A 21,655-nucleotide genomic window follows, 5' to 3' on the forward strand; every position below is an offset into this window, starting at 1 on the left:
TTTTATGACCCTTCCAATTTCTGTTGCAGTGCAGAACGAGTTTCTCAAATTAAAATTAATTAAAAACCATATTGAGATCAACAATATTGCAAGAGAGACTGACTGGGCTGGCCACCTATCTATTGAAGGAACTGATAACTCGTTTTGCACAGCAAAAAGCAAGAAAAGTGAGGTTTTAAGCATCAATTTCATGACCAGGACTAAATAAATTGCAAAATAAATGATATAACATGGTTCACTTTTTGTGAGGTGGGGGTGGGGGGGGGGCGCAGAATTTTTCTTTCGCCTAGGGCGCAACACAGCCTAGCGCCGGCTCTGCCTGGGATGGTGACGTGTCCGAGAAGAGGGCACACGCCTGCCGCTGATGGTGTCTGCAGGGCAAAGGTCAGCGCATGGCGGGGGTCACCGAGTCCAGACAAGCGGAAGAAGGGACATTATCGATCTCAACATTTAGTCGACGGTGGGGTTACCGCCCTTGGGTGAGCGATGGCGCCAGCAGACAAAGCATAGCTGTGAGAGGAATGGGAGGCAAGCCAGTCTTGGACGCCTGTTGGAAGTGAGTCAAAGCATGACTCAGGGGAGATGTAAATCAACCTTTGTATCGAATGCTATCGGACTCTTGCCTGTTATGCAAAGTCTGGTCATAGACATACTGCAACAAAAGCCGCGCATCATCTGGAAACTTCGATCCGTCGCTAGGCAGCCATGCTAAGTCTTGTACAAAAGGAGATGTCACTGTGTATCAATCAAAGAACGTTCAGTCACAATATTCTTGTGATTGTTGTAAAAATAATTAAAAGACGACAGTATGGCATAGGTCTGAATTACAGCTTAGACACTTCTCTCTCTCTCAAACACACAGCTTCGAGGTGGCACGATTTCGTTGTGACTGCAACATGATATAAACTTCTTGCTTAACGACTAACTACACGTGGACCACACATTACATCTGTCCAACAACTGCTGTGCCCGTGTCCGGCTGACCGATGACTGTCCAATCATCGCTGACGTCTTAACTCCCAGCTCAGCTCCTGCTGAGTCTGTACCCAGAACTGGACAACGTCCTCAGCCAACCGTCCTGCTCGGTCTTAAAAGACGTTGCTAACCACGACATGTGGACAACGGGTCTGGTGGGGCCAGTTCCGGTCCGCCAACCTGTTGCACGATCAAGGGACTAACACTGCTGTGTATCAGAAAGCTGCTACCAGTGGGAACCTTATGAAGAATTAAACTAAACAGGAGGTTAGTCAGCGAAACGGTGACACTTCTTGCTTTTTCTCCAATACGTTAGCAAACTGTTAGGTCTGCAACATTCCCAACTTGTCCTTTATGGGCTGTCACTACATGGAGTGAAAACTCGGAACGTAAACTACGTGTAACATCACATAAATCAGTTCGTTACGTCACTTGGTCGTCGTGGAAAGGCTCGGCGTTGTTCCACCGTGTGGTGATGTGGTGATGTGGTGATGACTGTGACTTCTTGCTTAAAGTACAGCTTCACATTAAAAAAAAAACAAAAAAAAAAACAACTTGCCTTTCAATAGAAAGAGTTTGTGGGAAGGGGTTAGCACAAGGTTAAGTCTACAGACGTGACAGCTCAGGTGTTTACCGACACAGCAAAAGCACTTGAGCTGCGGGAGCTGGGAAGGACAGGAGTCAACAGGTAAGAGCGGGCTTCCGCGCGTGGGGCGAGAAGTGCACGAGGTTTGTTGTAACGAGCATACAACAGACGACAAAGAATAAACAATTTTGACACGAAGAAAGTCTGCATTCAATCTAAAGGGAAATAAGTCTACAGAAGAAGATCATTTCTTTAAATATATCTACGTGGCTTCGTCTATGCATGCATACCGCTTTCTGTTCAAACCTGTTCTCTTCTGTTCTCAGAAGTCGCTAAAAACGTTGAAAAACTTCCGAAAAAAAAAGCCACACACACACACTCACAGAAGTATGCTGTGGATATTTATCACGTGAAGGAAAATCTGTATTCTCGCTCTAGGAGTGTTTTGTAACCTGGTAAACCTGAGCTATCAAATTCTCTCAAAAGATTGTCGTAAAAATGTTCCGGGCATGCTGACTATTCTGATCCCGCCATACCTTTCCTGATGAACCTTTACTCATGTACACTACCACCAGCGTGCTCTGACAACATCAGTCTCTGACTGGCAGCTCCCCGTTATTGTCAGCTGCCTTTCAATCAGGAGTATTTCAACAGAATCTATAGCTGTTCTGACACTCTTTCTTGTTCCTATGCTTCATCACAGCAATGTCCTCGCACGCCAGCACCACTGTGACGTCACACAAACAAGATGGCGTGTGAGGATCACAAGAATCTGGGCACAGATTTATCATAAAAGTCTGCGAATCAGGGTGTTGAAAGGGAGCATGCGAGCACACGTCGGTGGTCTTTCTTGGCTGACTCACTGGTGTGAGAGGTCTACCCCCCCCCCTCATCCCCCTCATCCCACAGCAGGGGTTGGGGGCGGGGCTACTCTCACACCCAAGTTTACATCTCTGTGAATATATTAATCGTAGAAAACAAAAGAAGTACCACACTCTGTAGATTTATATGTGTGTTTACCGGCATAGGTGAGAGAGCAATGCTCTCGCAACAAGTCATGAAGATGTAGTAGGTCAGCGGGGTCACGCGCCCTCGTGGTGACGTCATGACGATGCACAGTGGGAGTTGGGGGGTGGGATGTAGTCGAGTGTTTGTAGAAGATGCCGCGATCTGTTATGCAATGATGAATGTGTCTAGTGGGTCACGGCGACCTCAAAATACACTGCGCCTGTTTGCACCAGTGAGTTTAAAAGCCTTCGTGGAGCTCGGACAAAATATGGACAAGCGTTTGACCCTGTTTGACAACACCTTTACAGATTGACACTTACACACACAGTTTGCCGCACTTGGTCAAACCTCGGTCCCTATTTGTCCGGGCAAGAAACGCGGTAATCACTGAAAAGTCTCATGGCCACATATTCGCCAATGTGTCCAATTAAGAAGTCCTTTAAAGCTGCCTCTATCTAAAAATTGCGTTATATGACGTATTGGTCACCTGTCAACGCATGAAGCACACCTGAAATCCTAACTGATAGTATTCGAAACCAAATTAAACATGTACTGAGAAGTATTTGAAGAAACAAGAAGCTACTACGCTCAGGAGCCTACAAGACATTCAAGGTATGAATGAACAGTAAGACGCATCCCAAACTTGATTAAGGATTAAGTTATTCACATGCATTCGAATATAGAATGAACACTATCCACGTGAACTTGATGTATTCAAATGTAGAGTCCCTATCACATATTGTAAGATTATTGTAAGTCCCAATAAATACAATGAAAATGTTATTGCAAGGTGAAGGCTATGCAGCCATGCTTACTCCAGGTGTCTATCATGCATGAGAACCACACAATTTGTGTAGAAAGGTAAAACAAAGCAGATGCCATGACACCGCTAGAACATTTAAACCATTTTCAGCAGCACGTAGGTAAGGATCACAGGCCTGCAAGTGGCAGTGAGGTATAGTGTCGGCACAAGCCTCGTTGATCCACAAGGAGGCCGCGAGTCTCGCATACCTGCATGGCCTCGTACCCCATACCCCACTTCTCCTCCATCTAACATTCTAACATCACATCCGTCCTTCGGTTACTGCTGCTGTGCTGAGAATGCGAACAGTATGACTTAAGCGCATGCGCGCGCTCTCTCTCTCACACAGAAGGAGGAGATGGAATTGCAGGCAGGCCACGAGGAGAGAGATGCTCCACGTATTCAGGTTGAAAGATCTGTCATAGATAACACATCACCTGTGTTGGTAACACGAGCCGTGATATAGCCTAAGTTGCTGGCACGGCGTAAAACTCCATCAACCAACCATTGGTAACACGAATATCGTGGTTATGAACCCAGGGTAACCGTCCATTCCCTCCCAAGCCCACAATCTACCAGTCCTAGAATGGAACAAACCAGCCACTCGTCCTATCAACATCATCCACTCTAGTCGTAGCAATATAAACCACTCCCAACTGCACAATGTCAACCACTAACTACCGCTCCATGGGTAAAACAACATCTGCGGACATCTGTAGACACTCTTCCTCGAGTTCCTCACGTTGCCCCAGGGCAACGACTTACCCTAGCTTCATAACTACGGCCTCACCTCTTATTTTAGCAAAAGCAGCCTTTCCTTTGTGAACTATACCAGCCGATCGTGCCTCAGCAATGCCAGGCACTACCGTCTTTTGAATACCAGACGCAATGGCCGCCACTGGGAATCGATCTCACACAAGCAGGCAGAAGCTCAAGGACAGGCACCGACGGATTAGCATCTGAATACAAGTCGCCCTAATCCCTGTAAGCCCACGGGGAATGGGCGATTCCTGCAGATGAGTCTCCTCCTCACCATAATCTTACAGTCAAGCAATCGCAGACAAAACCATTACCAACTGTACACGCTCCTCCTAAGCCAGTTCTTAAAAAAAAAACAAAAAAAAAAACGTGTATTTGGTTGTTGTTTGTTTTTGTGTAACAGAAATGCTTGTCGGCGCATTCTGCGAGCAGCCTGTAGGTTATCTGACATTCTCGCTAGCACTGTGTGTGAGTTGTGCGCGTGTTGGCGGAGTAGCTGTGCATAATACGTAGGTATGATGGGGGCAATTACATAGTCACGTGACCGCTTGCTGTCGAGGAGAAAGGCGGAAGTACGTTGTGCGCATGTCCGCATCATAAGTTCACGTGCAGTAGGCGGCGCGTGCGGTCCCTGGCAGTGATGGTGTGTGCATGCGGCCTCCTCATCAAGCTCCTGCCGTGCCGCAGGCAACCGCGGGTACAAACTCTGCAACTTCTCGCCGGTCACTGCACTTTGTTACGGGTACTGCTGTGCATCCACCAGCAGCCTCCTCCTTTTATCGCGACATTTACCAGTTTTTTACCACCGCCCGCCCCGATGAGTACATCTAAGAACAGATGTGTGGTAGTGGTCGGCTAAACAGCTGATAAAGAGTAGAAAAGGAAATAAAGCTGACATCATCCAGACAGACGACAAAAGGCTAATTGAGACAAGCTGACTGAGACACGGTCGCTTAATGTACCCAGCATAAAGGTCTTGATTAGACGGGTTCACAGATAATGTACCCAGCATAATGCAAGCACACCGAAACCCACTCAGCAAAATGCTGAAGGTGTTGAAGAGACGGTCTTACAGTTCATGTATCCAGCATAATGCAAGCACACCGAAACCCACTCAGCAAAGTGAAGCCTCATAATGTCTTGATGAGATGGGTTGACAGATTCACAGCTTACGAGATGTGTTTGAGGAACGTTTACTCAAGAAATGCAAACAACAGCTGGAATCGAACCGTAGCCAGCATAACAGAGACAGAGGGTGTGACAAGTTCGCTTCACAGGTCGCAAACACTTTGTCTAAACAATTAATGGTGTCTTCACTTGTCTACAGTTAGGATGATGCCCTGTTAGGAATAATTCTGTTTGGAAGGTGGGAAGGACACATGATTTGGATGTAAAATGACAATAATTGTATAAAGGAAGCCACTCTGCTTAATAATAATATTAAAAATATTGAACAGCTATTGTAGTCTTCTTGTGGCGTGGCGGTCCAGTTTCAGCTTCTTTCTGTTCGTTGCCAAGACAACGTCGAAAGATGTAGGGGGCGGGGACACTGTCAAGGTCGGCCACGTCTGGTCAAGGTTTGTGGGCGCATCGCCGGAAACGGGTGGGGCTTGCGAGACAGATATAGCCGCCACACCTACCCTAGAGCTACCCTAGAGACTATACAGGGTTCAGCAAGTGGGTGTCACAATGTGCACCAAGGGTCTGCAGGCAGTGCACCCAGCTGCACAAACTCAGTGCTAACGCATGCCAAGCAGTCTAGTGTTGCTGCTGATCATAATGTACACCTACTGCATAAATTGCAGGCAAGCATGATGCAAGACCTTATGGCTAGTCCGTACGCTAGTCTGCATGAGACAGTCATGCCGCATAACGTTCCCGGTCGGACACCTTCACAACCTGACAGGAGATAATAAAGCAAATGAAAAATGCGAGAAGAGAAAAAGGACAACATACCATGGCCTTAGCGTTGACGCAGCACACACAATCCCTTAATCTGGACAGCATCTTGTCAGCGGCTGGATGGCTGATATATAGCAACAGGTCAGCGACCTCCTGAAGGACCCACACACGTCACCGTTTCCTCAAGCGGAGGTTTCTTCTCAACGTTCTTTGATCCGGCAGGAGGGGGGGAATGGATGTGGCGGCCTCCAGTGGAGCGAATCAGGTTGGGGAGCCGGGATCAGGCACGCGCCGAACTCCGGCCTGAAGTCAGAGACACAAATACTTGTTTCTCTCTCTTTTCGTCAGCTTTGCTGCGCCTCCTATTCACCGGCACTGTCAGACGCGGAAAACACACAGCCGAGGGTATTCTTCTTTTTTTATATTGTGTTTTGCGAATCTCTTCTCCTTTACTTCGCTATTTGCCAGCGGTTGAAACAAGCAACAACAATAAAAAAAAAACCTACTGAAGCTTCTCAGTTCAGTTTACCTTTGAAATATTTTTGAAAGTGTGGAACAAGGCAGGCGGTCGAAGGAAAAGTTGCCAAGCGGACAGCTACCAGCACCAAGTGGTCAGACGTCTGTCAGGGACGGCAACGCCAGGAGATGCTGTGCAGTTAGCCGAGTGAAAGAGATGCGACTGTTGAGACCCTGCAGTGCACAAGTTATCCTCGCACGGCACGCGCGTGTTCGCCGGCCTTGAGAGCGCGCACGTGCACACAGTGGCCACGACTCCGCTGTCAGCTCAACGCTATGGCCACCTCCATCTTCTTCCCTCTTTTGAGTGTGTGTGTGTGCAGGCAAGCGCGTGCGTGCGCCCGTGTGTATGAGAGAGAAAGAGAGACGGACAGACGAGAGACGATTGGAGGCGGCGGTTGCCGTTAGGACACATGCAAATGTAGTGGTGGGGATGGGAGAGGATCGAGGAGAATGCGGTGAAAATGCAAGAGGGGATCAATGAGATGTTATCACCCCCACCCCCTACAAATGCTTCCCTCGCTACTACCATCATCCCCACGTTTCTTCTCTCCTCAGACAGCCGAGGATGTTGGAGGGATGCAGTGCTGTACCGCTAGCTTTCGCCGCAGCGTCCTTGGCGTGGCGGACGGCGTGATGCGAGAGAAGGCGACACGCGTGCGGCTGAGACTGAGCAGCCTTCACTCCTAATAGCGGGTATGTGTCTTGTGGGGGGAAGGCTGGCACCGGGTGGTGGGAGGGGTGAAAGGGGTGGCGGTGTCGAGGACTATAAAGGCACGATGGTAGCCAGGGTCAAATATCGACCCGATCACATCACGTGACCGTCATACGGCTGCTTCGCCAGTGACCCGGATAACAATGTCGATCGCGACTTCCTTTCGACGACATTCAGCAATCGTCGGTCCTGATTGCCTTCACTCCTGTGTTTAACCCATTTTAATATTAAACGACACCATTCGTCTGCGTCTTCGCAACCCATTGCCAGCTGTTTTTGTCACCATTATCCCATTCCAGTTCTTCTAGCCATGCTTTCTAATTCTCCCCCCTACTTCAGTCGATCATCTCCCCCTGTCCCACACACACTGTAGTCACTTCACGACGTCCACCTCACGCCAGCCCCTCTCAAGCTGTAATCACTCTACCCTCATCTCTCAGTTTTCGTCTCCACTTCACGATCCCACTCCACCTGCAGTCACTATACTCTAACCCTGAAGCATCGTCCGCACCTTGTCACCGCAGCATGTGACCGTGTGGACCGGCACGAAGCGACCGAGCACAGCATCGAACTGTGAGTCTTTCTCCATGTTGACCACGGCACGACTGCAAAAGCTATATGCAGTCAGCATGATGTCCCCCTTTTCAGACTTATGTAGTCTACGCTACTCTAGTTCCCCCTTCTCCTCCCGGCTCGATCATGTCCCCCTATTGGCTCAAAAAGTTCTGGTGACCTTACCAGCAGTCAACATTACATTATTGACAGAGAGCCCCACAACTGTCACACTACATTCTCATCGTCCCCGATCTCCAGCAAAAAATAGTGCAGATCGTTGCTGACCTTTGATTTTGTGACATGTTCTCCACCTCCCACAGCTTAATGACCTGGAGAGGTGCTCACTGACACTGAGCCTGCTTGTGCAATAATTAGTGGAAGCTGTGCTATAATTAAGATAGTTATCTCTTTTAGGGCAATGCTTCAGTGCACCAGTTCGTCCTTGCAGATCCAGATGGGTGGGTGGGACACCGTCAGTGTACCTTACCTTCTAGGAGAAATGGTCCATCAGGATGCTGTTAGATGCCGTTAGGTATGTGGGCAACTTGCCAGCATGAGATAAGCATCTGATGTTTCTTCAAGAGCGGTTGATGGAAAGAGGGCCATTTTAGAGTGAGGATTAGACTTAGGTGTACAAATACACTCACAAGGTCAGCGAGTGAATACCATCTATCAGATGGTAGCAACTTATTATAAAACTCTGCAAGTATTTTATCTTGAAACACTGAGGAGAAAAGGAATGTCCTAAGCCATATGGCTAATTGTAAACATGACCTATGACATTTGTAAGAAGCTGGCAGTTAACAGCAATTGTTGCCCCAAGCAACCATAGCATAAAATACCAGCCACAAACATTCTTGTTTAGTGGCCGAGAACTATGGCCAAAATTGGCAGACCTATGGCATTCGGCTTTAATATAGTACACTGTAAACACTTGATTCTGAGGTTGTTGCTGGAAAATCAGCCTTCAGACTAGGTTCTACTTCTGTAGCAAGGTCTTGTTCTTGGCATCAAAATAGCCACAGTTCTTGTATGGGGTTCACAAATTTTCTCAACTATACCCATTGCATATATTGCACTTTTTTTTAAATAATTCATTCACATGCAGAGCAGGAAATAAGCTACATTCTGAACTGAATATTACACGATTGAAATTGGTTTAGGGTTAATTGGCCTATTAGTGTAATTATGAGCCCTAAACGAGACCTTAAAGTTGGTCCCTTATGGAAAAAGAAGCACAAACAAGGATGGTGAACAAGCTTACAAGATTTACAGCACAATAACACCAGCAGGCTGCATGCTTATAAACAGTACAGGACAGAGTGTACAAAACCCTAGAACATTACACAGCTGTGTCATAAGGGTAAGTGGTTATTTTAAGAAAACAATATTTACCAGTGTGTATGTGTGAGAATGACATCATGCACAAGCAGCAGTTAACTACTGGCTGTCCTTTCAACACAAGAATTTGTTTACCTGTCTGATATAAACCCTCATTTATTCAAAATGTCAGTCCTCATTGTTCAAAGGTCTGTGTTTGCACGTTTTATTATATCTTTACAATTTTGGACAAGTTCTGAAATTTTTCTGATGTTATAAACCATCATCCTCAATAAAAACAAATTATTAAAGGAATTTTTTTTTATCCATTTAGGGATTCCTTTGGCGTGAATTGCCTCCCTGTAGCAAAATATATCACAAATTTTCTTATATTTAAAAGAAGGAGAACATAAGTCATCCCATTGCTGTGATAGAGATGACTATGATCATTCTGACATAGATTTATATCACAAAAAAGTGAACAAGCATGAAGGAAAATATTTCTTAGTGACTAGTACCTGAGCATTCTCACCATAGCTCTTCATTTGGCAACTTTCTTTCGCTCAGATTTACAAGAAGAAAATAAAAAAAATACTTCATGCAGAGTACACATTTAACAGTTAAAGAAATATTTTTAAAGTTAAAGAAATTCAGTTTGTGAATTATGGTTGTCTTTGTTTAAGATTTGTAGGTCTCCATGTTCGAAGGTAGCAAATTTTTCCTCCAATTATATGAAAAGAATTTAACTTCCCTAAACAATACCCTTAACCAATGAACTACAAATCTGCAAAACTACTAGAAATGTACATGATTTTTTATAAGATGACCTTCTTACCCCATGAGATGGTAGCTTGCTATAGATGGCAAAATCCAAAGATCGGCTGATGTCAAAGAAAATCTCCTCAGAGTCTCTGTCACCATTAATCTGAGGAATACACAATGAGACAGATTATAGTAGGAACTACATAGGTCAAAGATCAAGACAATCAAATGTCAGTCTAGAAGAGCATGAACTGAGGTCAGGACACAAAAGTCAGTTTAGAATTTCTTGAGGTAAATACACAATTAAAAGTTAGTATAGGAGAGCATGACTTGAGGTAAAAAAACACATGCACAAGTTAGGCAAGAAGTCATTTGAGGCAGATGATAAAAAGGAAAGATTTATATGGCATAATGTTGTCATTCATCATTTATGAATGTAATAGTGTGCACACACGTGAATCCACGTACATACCCAGACAAGTTTTCCTTGGTCATCTATTGCTTTTAAAATGGGCATGGTGTTGTTTTTAAAAAAAGTGAGTTTTTTGCCTATTGCCACTAGATTGTCATCGATGCGTTCACTCTCCTTGCCTCGCAGGCTGAGGCGCTGGTGCAGAACATACTCCTCACAGTCCAGGAGAAAGGTGAAGGCCATCCCGCCAATCTGCACACAAGAGAAAGTGCAACTTCACATGCATGGCTTTAAAGGTCAAGGGTCGTCAGATGCAAATATTCTACTTCTTTTATTTTTCATTTAGCTATTTTCCCAAATATGCACAGAAAGGATAAACTCATGATGTTAAGACTCTTACGAATAGGCCTAATTATATAACATACAGTCCCAACTCTTCCACAGGCTTAAGCCTTGACAACATAAATGGAATCATGTACACACCTGGGACCATATTCAAGAAGCAAGGGTAAGTTGTTGCCAGGGGTAAAACAAGTTACAGCAGATGTCCAGACCCTGTGGATATTGTGCTGTGTTGCATTACCCCAGACAATCTTTGTTACAACTTCATAACTATGGTCCCAGGGGTAATGCAATGTCTATGGAGTCTGGGCGTCACTTTGTAGCTAAAGAAACAAGACACTTGTCCTTGATTTCTCCACTTTTCCCTGGCCAACAACCGCTTACCCTTGCATCATAAATATGGGCTCTCAGGTCTGTGTTTCTCACTTCTTTCTGCAGGTCTCAAAAATGGAAGTGAGATATTCAACCAGATCTGGGGAAACAATATTTTGCATCGAACTCTGTCCAGTCATTAGAAAAATACTTTTGCACCATGTTTGACTTTAACAAAGAATATCGCTTCCTATGTCGTAGTTGCCTTAACACATTGCACCTGGGGTGTGTAGTGTTTAACACTGAGAGCTATAGAATCAGCAGGTATTGACCAAAGATTGCATGATGACTAGTTAATTTGCCAGAATCTGTATCTTATTTGGAGGAGCTAATTCTCAGATACATGCTTTGAGTTGTGAGCCTATAAAGGCTTTTTTGTTTTTAGATACATATCTGAAGCTGAGAGCCTATGAATGGCTCTGTGTTGAACTGTGAGCCTATGAAGACACAACCACCTTGACATGACTTGACATCCTTCAGTTGCAGTGTTTTTGTGACAGACATCTTTGATTGGTTTTTCATCTTTTTTTACTGTGAATAAAATTTGTTAATAACTATATTCTTGTGGATACTGTGATGTGTAAAATGAGTTGTATTAATTGTCAAGGCAGAAAGATGAAAAGAAAAGGGTCTGATAGCTGAGCTGCTGCAGTAAGTGGCTCATAGTGGGTAGGGCTCAGTATCTTGCCAACAAATCCAACCCACTCTTTTCAGCACTGTTTTATCTTGCCAGTTAAATCAAGTACATGTCTGCTGGATGGGCTGAGATTTTTCCCAGTCAAAGGCCCATACAAGCCTTAAATCCATGAACTTCTACTCTAAGTTTACAAATTCCCACAATGTCTTCCTTAACTACAAGAAGTAGTTCAGACACTTCTACAAGGTGAATATCAGGTTAAATATCAATCATGAGAGTCCCAGAAGAATTTGTTATTTAATAAAATCTGGCTGTCACTTACTTTGGCATTGAAGTCTTCCAGCTGCTGCAGGTTTCTGGGAAATCCCTCAATGAGGTAGAAATGAGCCTCAGGCTGAGCCTGCATGGCCTCAATGAGAAGGTCCACAGTCTCCTCCTGACAGCAATCAAAACAGGCTATGCAACACTAGACACAAGTTATTAAATACATTTACAGTCTCCTCCTTTTAGAAAGCAAAACAGTCTATTCAACAATTCACACTAATTATTAAGTGCAGTAAATTATCTTTTCCAGATGAGGCTAGAGGATTTTATCAAACAGCTGATAATGCTGGTTCTATGCAATAACTGAGAGATTTGGAGGGTTTGTGAACTCAGATGCTGTAAAGCCATGAATCATAGGAGCTATGTTTTAACCACATGCTGCCTTTTCTCACAGCTTCAAAATTATCTTTATATTCGTATCTCGAATCCTTACAAAACTTGGTATCCCTTTTACCTGCAAAAGTACTTTATATTTATATCGTGAATTTAGTAGGAGCAAAGCACTTCTGTTACAAATTCTAAAACAAGATCATTGAGCTATTTGCAATATAACATGAACAAGAAAAGATTCATTGGAAACCAACACCTTAAATCAGGTGTCTGACAAAAATCCATGAACGATAATAACAATAAGGGAGAATAATGCATACCAGAGAGGTTTAACAATCTCTAAATTAAAAACACTTCAATAGCATTCTTTGCATAAAGCACGATATATGACTCACCTCTGGTGCAAGGTCCCCTTTCCTAAGCAAGTCTGATATCATTGACCACTTCTCATCCACATTACCATGTCTGGCGATTTGATCCCGAAGGATTTCACCCACTGAGATATACATGGCCCCTGGGTAGTGCTTTGTGACCTTTTTGCACTGAGTGCCCTTACCACTTCCTGGGCCTCCTGGTGACAAATGGTAGTTGCTGACTGGCTTGTAACATTTATGGACATCATAGGATACATGTGAGCTAACATATATGGCCTAGAGCACTCCCTTTTGCACAAAGTAAATTAAAAGATGTTGAAACATAAAAGAAGCATTTCTTGTCAAGTTGCTAAAGGCTAAAACACACATTTGGATACTAATGTGGGTATGTATTTTATACATGAGATTTGTCAACTTGTACACAGTTTGATTCTGGCCTACCTGCAAAAAAGATGACGGGTGCCTTTGGAAGGCCTGCCCTTCGACCTTCATCTTTGATCTTAATTTCAGGTGGCAGCAAGTGAGCTGGAAGACCTTGCACATCAACTTCTGGTGGAGGTGCTGATGGTGCTGCTGGTGGTGATGATCTACCACCTTGTGGAGTCTTCTTCTGCTGATGCGGTTTTGTCATGGCTTAGAAAACAAGATTTCTTTCATCAGTCTCAAGGCACAATTTTGAAACTTTAAAGCATATATATGTACGTGGGTCAAGCTGTGTTACCAGCAAAGAAATAAGCAAGAAATAATTTGTTAAGATCTGTAAACAATTAAGTGAGAGAGAATTACTGGTAAAATGAATATATACTTAACCACCACCAACCACCACCACTCATCCTGCTTGAAGTAAACCCACAGTTGTACCTTTCAGTCCAGTAACCTTTTCAAAGAGGACGGCAAGATCCTGTGCAATCTCTTCCATGTCATTCTCCCCCTCCACCTGCAGCATCATCAAGGCATTTTCAGATTATCTGGAACATCTGCTGTGCTGAGCACAGTGCAACTTGGAAATGAACTATGAAATCAGCTTCATAAAAAAGATGGTGAGCAAGAGATAGAAAATAGGGAGAAATTAAGAGCAGCAACTCTTTTTTAAAGTTCTTGCAAATATTTCTCCAAAATACATGACACTAACACAAAAGTGGATGAAATATAAAGAGTTGTCTAAGGTGACTGAATATTTGATGTGACTTTATGCAGTAGGAATTAGCCTAGCCATTTGTATAGTGTTAATATTCAAGAGGGAAATTTAACCATTAAACTGTGAACAGCAAAAGGGTAATAACTTACTATAAATAGTTTCCCCTTGTCATCGTAATGTTTCAGTGCAGGAAGAGTTTTCTCTTTAAAGGACTGAATGCGCTTGGCCACTGTGTTGACATTATTGTCAATGCAACGATTGGAGGAAGCTCGCTTCAGCAGCTGCTTGGATAGGGTCTCCTCTTCACAGTCAAGCAAAAATACAGCATCCACTCGACCCACCTAAACACATGCACACACCTTAGGGGATTTTGGTAAGATCATGTAATCCTACCACACTTAAATAACAGTATGTACACATCTTCGGGTTGTTTAGAGTGATTGTGTAATGGCAACACAGTCAAATTAACTTACAATTATATATATTTATATAGTGTACTTTTATGATTATTGTATCATTCGGGCAAATAAAAACTATTAATTTTCATTTTCAACTTAGTGCTATGCAAGAGACAGGACAAATCATGACTTTAGTCTATCACACAGCTCTCAGAAGTGTATGGGAAGAGTTTATGATGGTACTAAAGTATAAAATTGTTCGTCTAGTACTGTACAAGTTTAGAATGGCCCAGGTTTACAAATTCATGTCAGCATTCTAGCCTTACCAGTCTGTCATATTCTTTGGCCTGCTCCAAGTCTCTTGGGTAACCCTGGATGATGATGCCTTTTGCTTGGGAATGGTCTTTGATAGCCTGAACCAGCAGTGTTCCCACAACATCCTGGTCACAATAACATCTGCTGGCTTAATACCAGTCTACACATAACAACATGGGAAAGCTTAATACTGTACCAGTCTACACATAACAGTAAGCCTACTTTTTTTTCGTTCAGAGAAAATCAAATCTTTGACCCTATCCAAAACACAGATGACAACTGTAATGTTTAAAGACAAATGTAATGGGATTTTTCATCCGGGTTATTGAGATCAGACCAAAGAGGGGGGCAGTGGTGGTGGGAAGTGGTAGATATGCTTATCTGGGCTATGAAAGGTGCAGACATATCCCGCCAAGAATGCAATCCATAGAGTATATTCACCATAAAGGGCTCTCTTAAAAACATCTTGAATGACATACATAACTTTCACAAATATTGCACAGGCACAGACCTCTGGTGCCATTTCTCCTTTGGACATGAGATCATTGACCATTTTCCATTTGGCGTTGCCAGAGCTCTCGTTTGATGCCTGAGCCTGAAGCAGCTCACCCATGGAGATAGTTTGCCATCCTGGGTATTTCTGAATAAGGAGGTTAGCTTGGGTAGATTTTCCACTGCCAGGACCACCTATAAACAGTAATCAGGTATACATAAATACTTTAACTACTGTTTGCTTCTTACCAGATGTTTAATTGATAAGTTGTAAACATTACAGGTATAAGTACAGAACTATTTGTTCCTGACATTCTAATAAGGTAATTGCAGGGAAGATCCGCACATGATGAAAATTGCCTGATTGCTAAGTCTAAAAAGAAGTAAATTCTCTTACCCATGAGAAATATTATGGGTACATCAGGAATGATCTTGTCCTTGATAGGAGGCAGGGGGGAAGTAGCATGAACAGGTGTCCTTGGTTGATCATCTGAAGAACATTTATTACTGACAAAGTTAGCACTTATTTTTATCATGCAAATATCACAATGGTACTAGAAATATTAAAATTATCTATTTCCCTTTTAATACTGACAGCTAAAGGTAATGACAGAAAATAAAGTTAGTGAGTCATTAAGAAAAGGATGCTGGCCTTAAATTTTCAAACTCACTTTCTGAATGACTGATAACTATTACACTAATCTCCACAATCCCTGTGGGACCCCGGGGTATGCTTGCCTAGCAAGCATTGTAAGAATAGGGTCCCTGCCATCCAGCCAGGCATGTCGTAAGAGGCGACTAAGGTGGACACCTCACCTAGAGGTAAATTAGGTTGTGGTAGGGCTAACAACCCCACCATGTAAAAAAAGTATGTTACAGAAACTAAAACCAGAGAACTTGTCACAGATGGCGAAGGTAATGAAGCACACCAGGTGACTGGACTAATGACGGACGACAGCCAAACCCGAAAGGGAGCTGGCGCCCCGACAGTGGATTTACTGAAGCCGAGGCAAAAGTTGAGGGTGGGGTGCTGGAACGTCCAGACCTTGTACCAGACTGGCAGGATGCTCCAACTAGTCAAGGAGTTTGACAACTACAACTTGGACATCCTGGGAGTCAGTGAGGTCAGATGGACCGGCACGGGAAAGAGGAGACTAGTGTCAGGACATACCATCTTGTTCTCAGGAAGATCAGACGCTCAGCACTCTGAAGGAGTAGCTCTACTCCTCAACAAGAAAACGGAAAAGGCACTGCTGGAATGGAAGCCTTATGGACCCAGGCTTTTGAGAGCAAGATTCCATTCAAAGTACACCAAGCTGACAGTGCTAGCTTGCTATGCACCAACAAATGACTCTGAGGCAGAAGACAAGGATGCTTTTTACGATCAGCTCCAAGCAGCCTCAGAGAGCGTTCCAGCCCATGACATGTTGCTCATCATCGGCGATCTCAATGCCAAGGTGGGAAGTGACAACACCTGCAGGGAGCATGTCATGGGCAAACATGGAATCGGAACCATCAATGACAACGGAGAGAGACTGGCAGACTTTTGTGAAGAAAACAACCTACTGATTGGTGGCACACTCTTCCCACACAAAGACATCCACAAGGCAACATGGACATCACCAGATGGGAGCACAAAGAACCAGATAGACCATGTCATCATCAACCGAAAATGGAGGAGCTCACTTCAAGATGTTAGAGCCTACAGAGGAGCAGACATTGCCAGTGACCACACTCTTGTGATAGCCACAGTTTCCCTGAAGCTACGTCGATCACGAGGAAAACAGGCACGTCAGCAGAGAGTGGACTCCGGCAAACTGAAAAATCCAGCCACCGAAAGGGCCTTTGCTATGGAAGTAAAGAACAGGTTCCAGGCACTAGGAGACCAACAAGAGATGACCTTAGACGACTTCAATCGAGTCTTACAGGAATCAGGAGAGAAAATACTGGGCTTCCAACGGAAAAAGAAAGAACAGTGGATCAGTGAAGAGACATGGAAGAAGATAGAAGAGAGAAAGTCAGCCAAACAAAGAATCAACAGCACCAGATCTGAACGCCTGAAGGAACAACACAGACAAAGATATGCAAAACTAAACAAAGAGGTAAAGAGGATGGCAAGAACCGACAAAAGAGACCACATAGAGAAACTGGCAGATGAAGCAGAAAATGCAGCAAGAAAAATTGACCTGAAGACACTGTACAAGATAAACAAACAGCCAAACAACGGGTTTAAGAACAGTGATGTGCCAGTGAAAGACGTGAACGGTAATGTCGTCGAGAGAGAGGCAGGAAAACTACAGCGATGGAGGGAGCATTTTGAGTCAGTTCTGAACAGACCAGATCCCCCTCAGCTTGCAGACATCCAGCCAGCAGCTATAGACCTTGACATCTGCACAGACCCACCAAGCCTGGAAGAAGTGACAGCAGCAGTCAAGACAATGAAGAGCGGCAAAGCACCAGGGGCAGATGGAATAACAGCAGAGATGTTGAAAGCAGACGTGAATGTGACAGCTCCCAAGCTGACTGAAATCTTCAAGCAAGTTTGGGAATCAGGGCAGCTCCCTGTTGCTTGGAAGACAGGGCTCATCTTCAAGTTACCCAAGAAAGGAGATCTTGGAGACTGCAATAATTGGAGGGGCATAACACTTCTTTCCCTCACCAGCAAGGTCTTCAGCAAGATTGTTTTGTCAAGACTGACGGCAACTCTTGAGAAAGACCTCCGACCACAGCAAGCAGGATTTCGTCCTGGGCGATCCTGCTCCGAACACATCTTCATTCTGCGACAGATTCTGGAGCAGAGCAACGAATGGAACACACCGCTGTACATCAATTTCATCGACCTGGAGAAGGCTTTTGACAGCATCCACCGCGAGTCTTTATGGAAGATCCTGAGGCATTACGGAGTCCCTGCAAAACTTGTTCAGGTCATTGCAATGCTGTACAGCGATTTCAAATCCCAGGTTGTCTGTGACACGGAGCTCACAGACCCCTTTAACGTCAGTACCGGGGTGAAGCAGGGCTGCATTCTATCGCCGTTCCTCTTCATCCTGGCCATGGACTGGATCATGAAGACTTCCACCGACAGTGAGAGGAGAGGGATCAGATGGACCATGACTATGACAGCAACAACAACGCTGGAAGACTTGGACTTTGCTGATGACATTGCCCTGCTGTCACACCGCCACCAAGACATGCAGGAAAAAACAAAGGCCTTCTCAGAAACAGCTGGAAACCTTGGCTTGAAGGTCGGCACAAAGAAAACGAAAAGTATGAGAGTGAACGCCAGAGTCCAAGACGGCATCAAACTAAATGGAGAAGAGATTGAGGAAGTTGACAGTTTCACCTATCTTGGGTCCAAAATGTCAAACACCAGGGATGCGGAGGTGGAGATTCGAGCCCGACTGGCGAAAGCCAGCCAGGCCTTCGCCTCACTCAGGAGCACATGGACGGCAAAAAACATCAGCCAGAAGATCAAACTGAGAATCTTCAAGTCAAATGTGATCAGCACCCTCCTTTACAGATCAGAATCCTGGAAGATGACCAAAACCATCAGTAACAAGCTTGACGTCTTCCAAAACAGATGCCTCAGGCGCATACTTAACATCTTTTGGCCAAACACCATCACCAACGAAGAACTCCACCGAAGAACTAAAACCGAGTCCATCACCACGCAGGTTCAACGAAGGCGTTGGCGATGGATTGGACATGTGCTCCGCCAGCAGACAGCAGACCTCTCCACAGTCGCCCTACGATGGACTCCAGACGGCCGAAGAAAACGAGGCCGCCCAAAGGAAACTTGGAGAAGAACAGCGGAAAGGGAGATGAAAGGAAAGGTCTGGACATGGGGTCACCTAGAGCGGGTTTCAGCCGATCGACATCGGTGGCGGACTCTGGTTGAGGCCTTATGTGCAACCTGATGCACGAAGAGGAATAGATAGATAGAATCTCCACAATGGCAATGTGCCAAAATAATTTCAATTTCCTGACAGATAAAAAGTGAAACCAGCAAAACTTTCCACAGATGCTCTGTGTTTTTAATTCAATCATACCAATCCTTACAATTGTATACTGAAATCTGTTATACCTAAATAAATATTGATGTATATTCAATGATAAATATTTTGCTAAATCTTTGTAAGATATGAATTTTTGTTTCAATGAAATGTATTACAGTTATAAATGTATTAATTACAATGAAAGCATTGAAATCACAAATAAAAATATATACAAAAAAACAAAAAAAGGAAATTTTTTGTTCTTACCCTTTTTGAATTTTGTAGATTCTGAAGATTCTGTATTCATAACCATTTGTACCAGAAAAGAAAATAAGTTAAACAGTTTGAAAAATCAGATAAAAATGCATATTCTCACTTCTCAACACAGACAAACCAAGCACAACTCATGCATGTGTATGCATGCCATGCCCATAAACACACTCCCAACTAAACTTCCTTTTCACCTTTTTGGCAGTTTTATAAATATATATATAAAACAAAAGTATAATGCAGCAGATTGTTACAATAAAAACTTGTTCAGCAAGGTACGTACAAAACCCAATCAGAAAACTGTGCTCAAGGAAACAAACCAGCACATAATGTGAAAAGAAAACTAACACAGTGGCAAAATGAAGAGATATATGCTTAGACCACAGAGGTTTGTGGAAAGAACAAACAGAAGTTCATAAAGGTAAAAAAAGAGGCTCTTGGGGGTTGTTTAATAGGAATTTTCTTCTGACTCAAAGCATTTACCAGGAAAGAAGGCCATTTGGGATTTGTCTTAGCTTTTTTTTTTTTTTTTTTCTTACAAATATTCCACATTTCATGAAGCAAGAGACTAAAATCTAAAAATTATAGGAGGTGCTAACACATCAACTAAGGAGAAAAACTCTCCATGAATGGCAAATCCAACTGTGAAGACCACTTGATGAGACACATAAAAGATCTCCTTTTACCTTCGAATCTGAGCATCCAGCTCCAAAAATACCCTGGTTCAGACAAACTGCGCATCAGATTTAATCATTACCATTTAATGTATAGATAAATTTATAGATAAAATAACCTGTATATTCCAATCGCAGAAAAATTTCAAGTAGTCAAGAAATGATAAAAAGATTGCAGAACAAACTAACAAAGCAAACGAATAAAAAAATTAATAATCTCCTTAGACAGCATAATCATGTGGGTTAGAGGAAAAAATCTATGAGATAAGAAGGGCTCAGAACTAACTCTTATATGAAATTATCACCTTTAGGGCTTGAAGGCAGCTCTCTTGAAATGGGGCGGTGTCCATTGCTTGGAGATATCGGAGGAAGCGGTACTTTGCTCTGTTGCATCTCAACAAAGATGTTCCATCGTAGCTTTTCCTGCCCACTTTGCTTCACTTTTTCCAGACATTCAATAAGATACTGGATGTGGTCAGATGGCCGATGAAACATTAGGCCGGTCATGAGACACTGTCAAGATAATGTTGACAAATGACAAAAATTTAAGCTATTTCAAAAAGCTTAATGACCAAAAATGCATAAAAATACTAATATTCAGAATTAATAGCAGACCTTTCATAAGATGCAGTTGTAATCTGTCATTAAATGCTAGAAGACTGAAAAGAAAATCACAATTCATTTTTATATCCATTATATTGCCAAAGCATATGAAGAAAAGTCAATGAAAAATTAATTAATATAATGAATTCTGATATCCTGTGGTTCAGCTGTGTTGCTCAAGTGTATACCCTGCTTCTGAAAACTTGTTATTAAGACAGGATTTGAAACTAGAACTGGGTCGATTTGCCATGGTGACCCAGCAAGGGACACAAAAATACGATATAAAGTATCATCAGTTTTAAGAAATTGCAAAAAATCTCAACTACAGCAATCAATCAGTAATATCCATTTTCAAACTTAAAAGAATTAGTGACTTAACTGATGCATTTAACTATTTGTACATACTGCACAATGATGAATAGTTTCAAATGTGTGTACATTATTATTAATTAGACACTAATTATAGCTTAACAGTATTCACACACATTTATAAACAATTAATTGCTATTGGCTTATACGATTAAAGTAGTGTGCAGTTTGAGAATCGCATTAATATAGAATGTCTACATACTAAATAAGTTTCAACAGTACTGCCTTTTTTGTGCAGCATTATAGCTATATAGTGTGACGGCATGTCCACATTACTGTTACTGCCATCTCTTTCACAGCATTAACATGGAATTTCCACATACTGCTACTGCCTTTTTTTCGACAGCATCCTTTCAAGCACGTGCAGCGTACCACGCAAGTTACATAATGTCAACGATCGAAGACTTTATTTTATCCCTCTTCGTTGAGAAAGTTTTAATTAAAGTACGTCTTACCTCAAACAGCCTCGGTACCTCTCGTTCAGAGAGGTACAGCTTTGCATCTTGCGAAGACATCTTGCCGCTGCGACAGCGGATATACTTGACACCGTTTGAATTTATTTTGATTTGTGTTTGGAAACAACCAGGGGAAAAGATATAACTCTCACTTGTATTTTCTCCCTTGTAGCTAAGGACAACAAAGATCAGGTGCGTGACGGAAGTTACGCATATATTTTTTTAAAAGTCAAAGTGTAACCACGGGGTAAAAAA

General features: G+C 43.1%; 1 protein-coding gene and 1 long non-coding RNA gene across 4 annotated transcripts in view; one reads left to right on the forward strand and one right to left on the reverse strand.

Moving 5' to 3' along the window:
- The window catches only part of LOC112574655, a 53,911-nt gene extending 32,311 nt beyond the window's left edge, over positions 1 to 21,600 (reverse strand). Inside the window, exons 1-13 of the mRNA XM_025255855.1 lie at positions 21,401 to 21,600; positions 20,279 to 20,486; positions 19,297 to 19,326; positions 15,432 to 15,524; positions 15,054 to 15,229; positions 14,554 to 14,667; positions 13,979 to 14,170; positions 13,553 to 13,628; positions 13,133 to 13,324; positions 12,713 to 12,888; positions 11,986 to 12,099; positions 10,373 to 10,564; positions 9,974 to 10,063 (exon numbers count right to left, since the gene is read on the reverse strand). Of these exons, the coding sequence (XP_025111640.1) occupies positions 9,974 to 10,063; positions 10,373 to 10,564; positions 11,986 to 12,099; positions 12,713 to 12,888; positions 13,133 to 13,324; positions 13,553 to 13,628; positions 13,979 to 14,170; positions 14,554 to 14,667; positions 15,054 to 15,229; positions 15,432 to 15,524; positions 19,297 to 19,326; positions 20,279 to 20,486; positions 21,401 to 21,460 (1,713 nt within the window). The 5' untranslated portion in view covers positions 21,461 to 21,600. The remainder of the gene's footprint in view (positions 1 to 9,973; positions 10,064 to 10,372; positions 10,565 to 11,985; positions 12,100 to 12,712; positions 12,889 to 13,132; positions 13,325 to 13,552; positions 13,629 to 13,978; positions 14,171 to 14,553; positions 14,668 to 15,053; positions 15,230 to 15,431; positions 15,525 to 19,296; positions 19,327 to 20,278; positions 20,487 to 21,400) is intronic.
- Positions 6,215 to 11,585, forward strand: LOC112574660. 3 transcript variants are annotated; one of them, XR_003101476.1, is made up of 3 exons: positions 6,215 to 7,244; positions 10,499 to 10,608; positions 11,093 to 11,585. It is a non-coding gene; the product is annotated as an uncharacterized LOC112574660 (long non-coding RNA). The 3 variants fall into 3 exon arrangements; XR_003101475.1 differs by having other exon boundaries at positions 11,412 to 11,585; XR_003101474.1 differs by having other exon boundaries at positions 10,499 to 11,585.
- Positions 21,601 to 21,655: the final 55 nt, after the last annotated feature.

The sequence above is a fragment of the Pomacea canaliculata genome, linkage group LG11 (genome assembly GCF_003073045.1).
Source record: "Pomacea canaliculata isolate SZHN2017 linkage group LG11, ASM307304v1, whole genome shotgun sequence".
In the NCBI taxonomy this organism is placed as follows: Eukaryota; Metazoa; Mollusca; class Gastropoda; order Architaenioglossa; family Ampullariidae; genus Pomacea; species Pomacea canaliculata.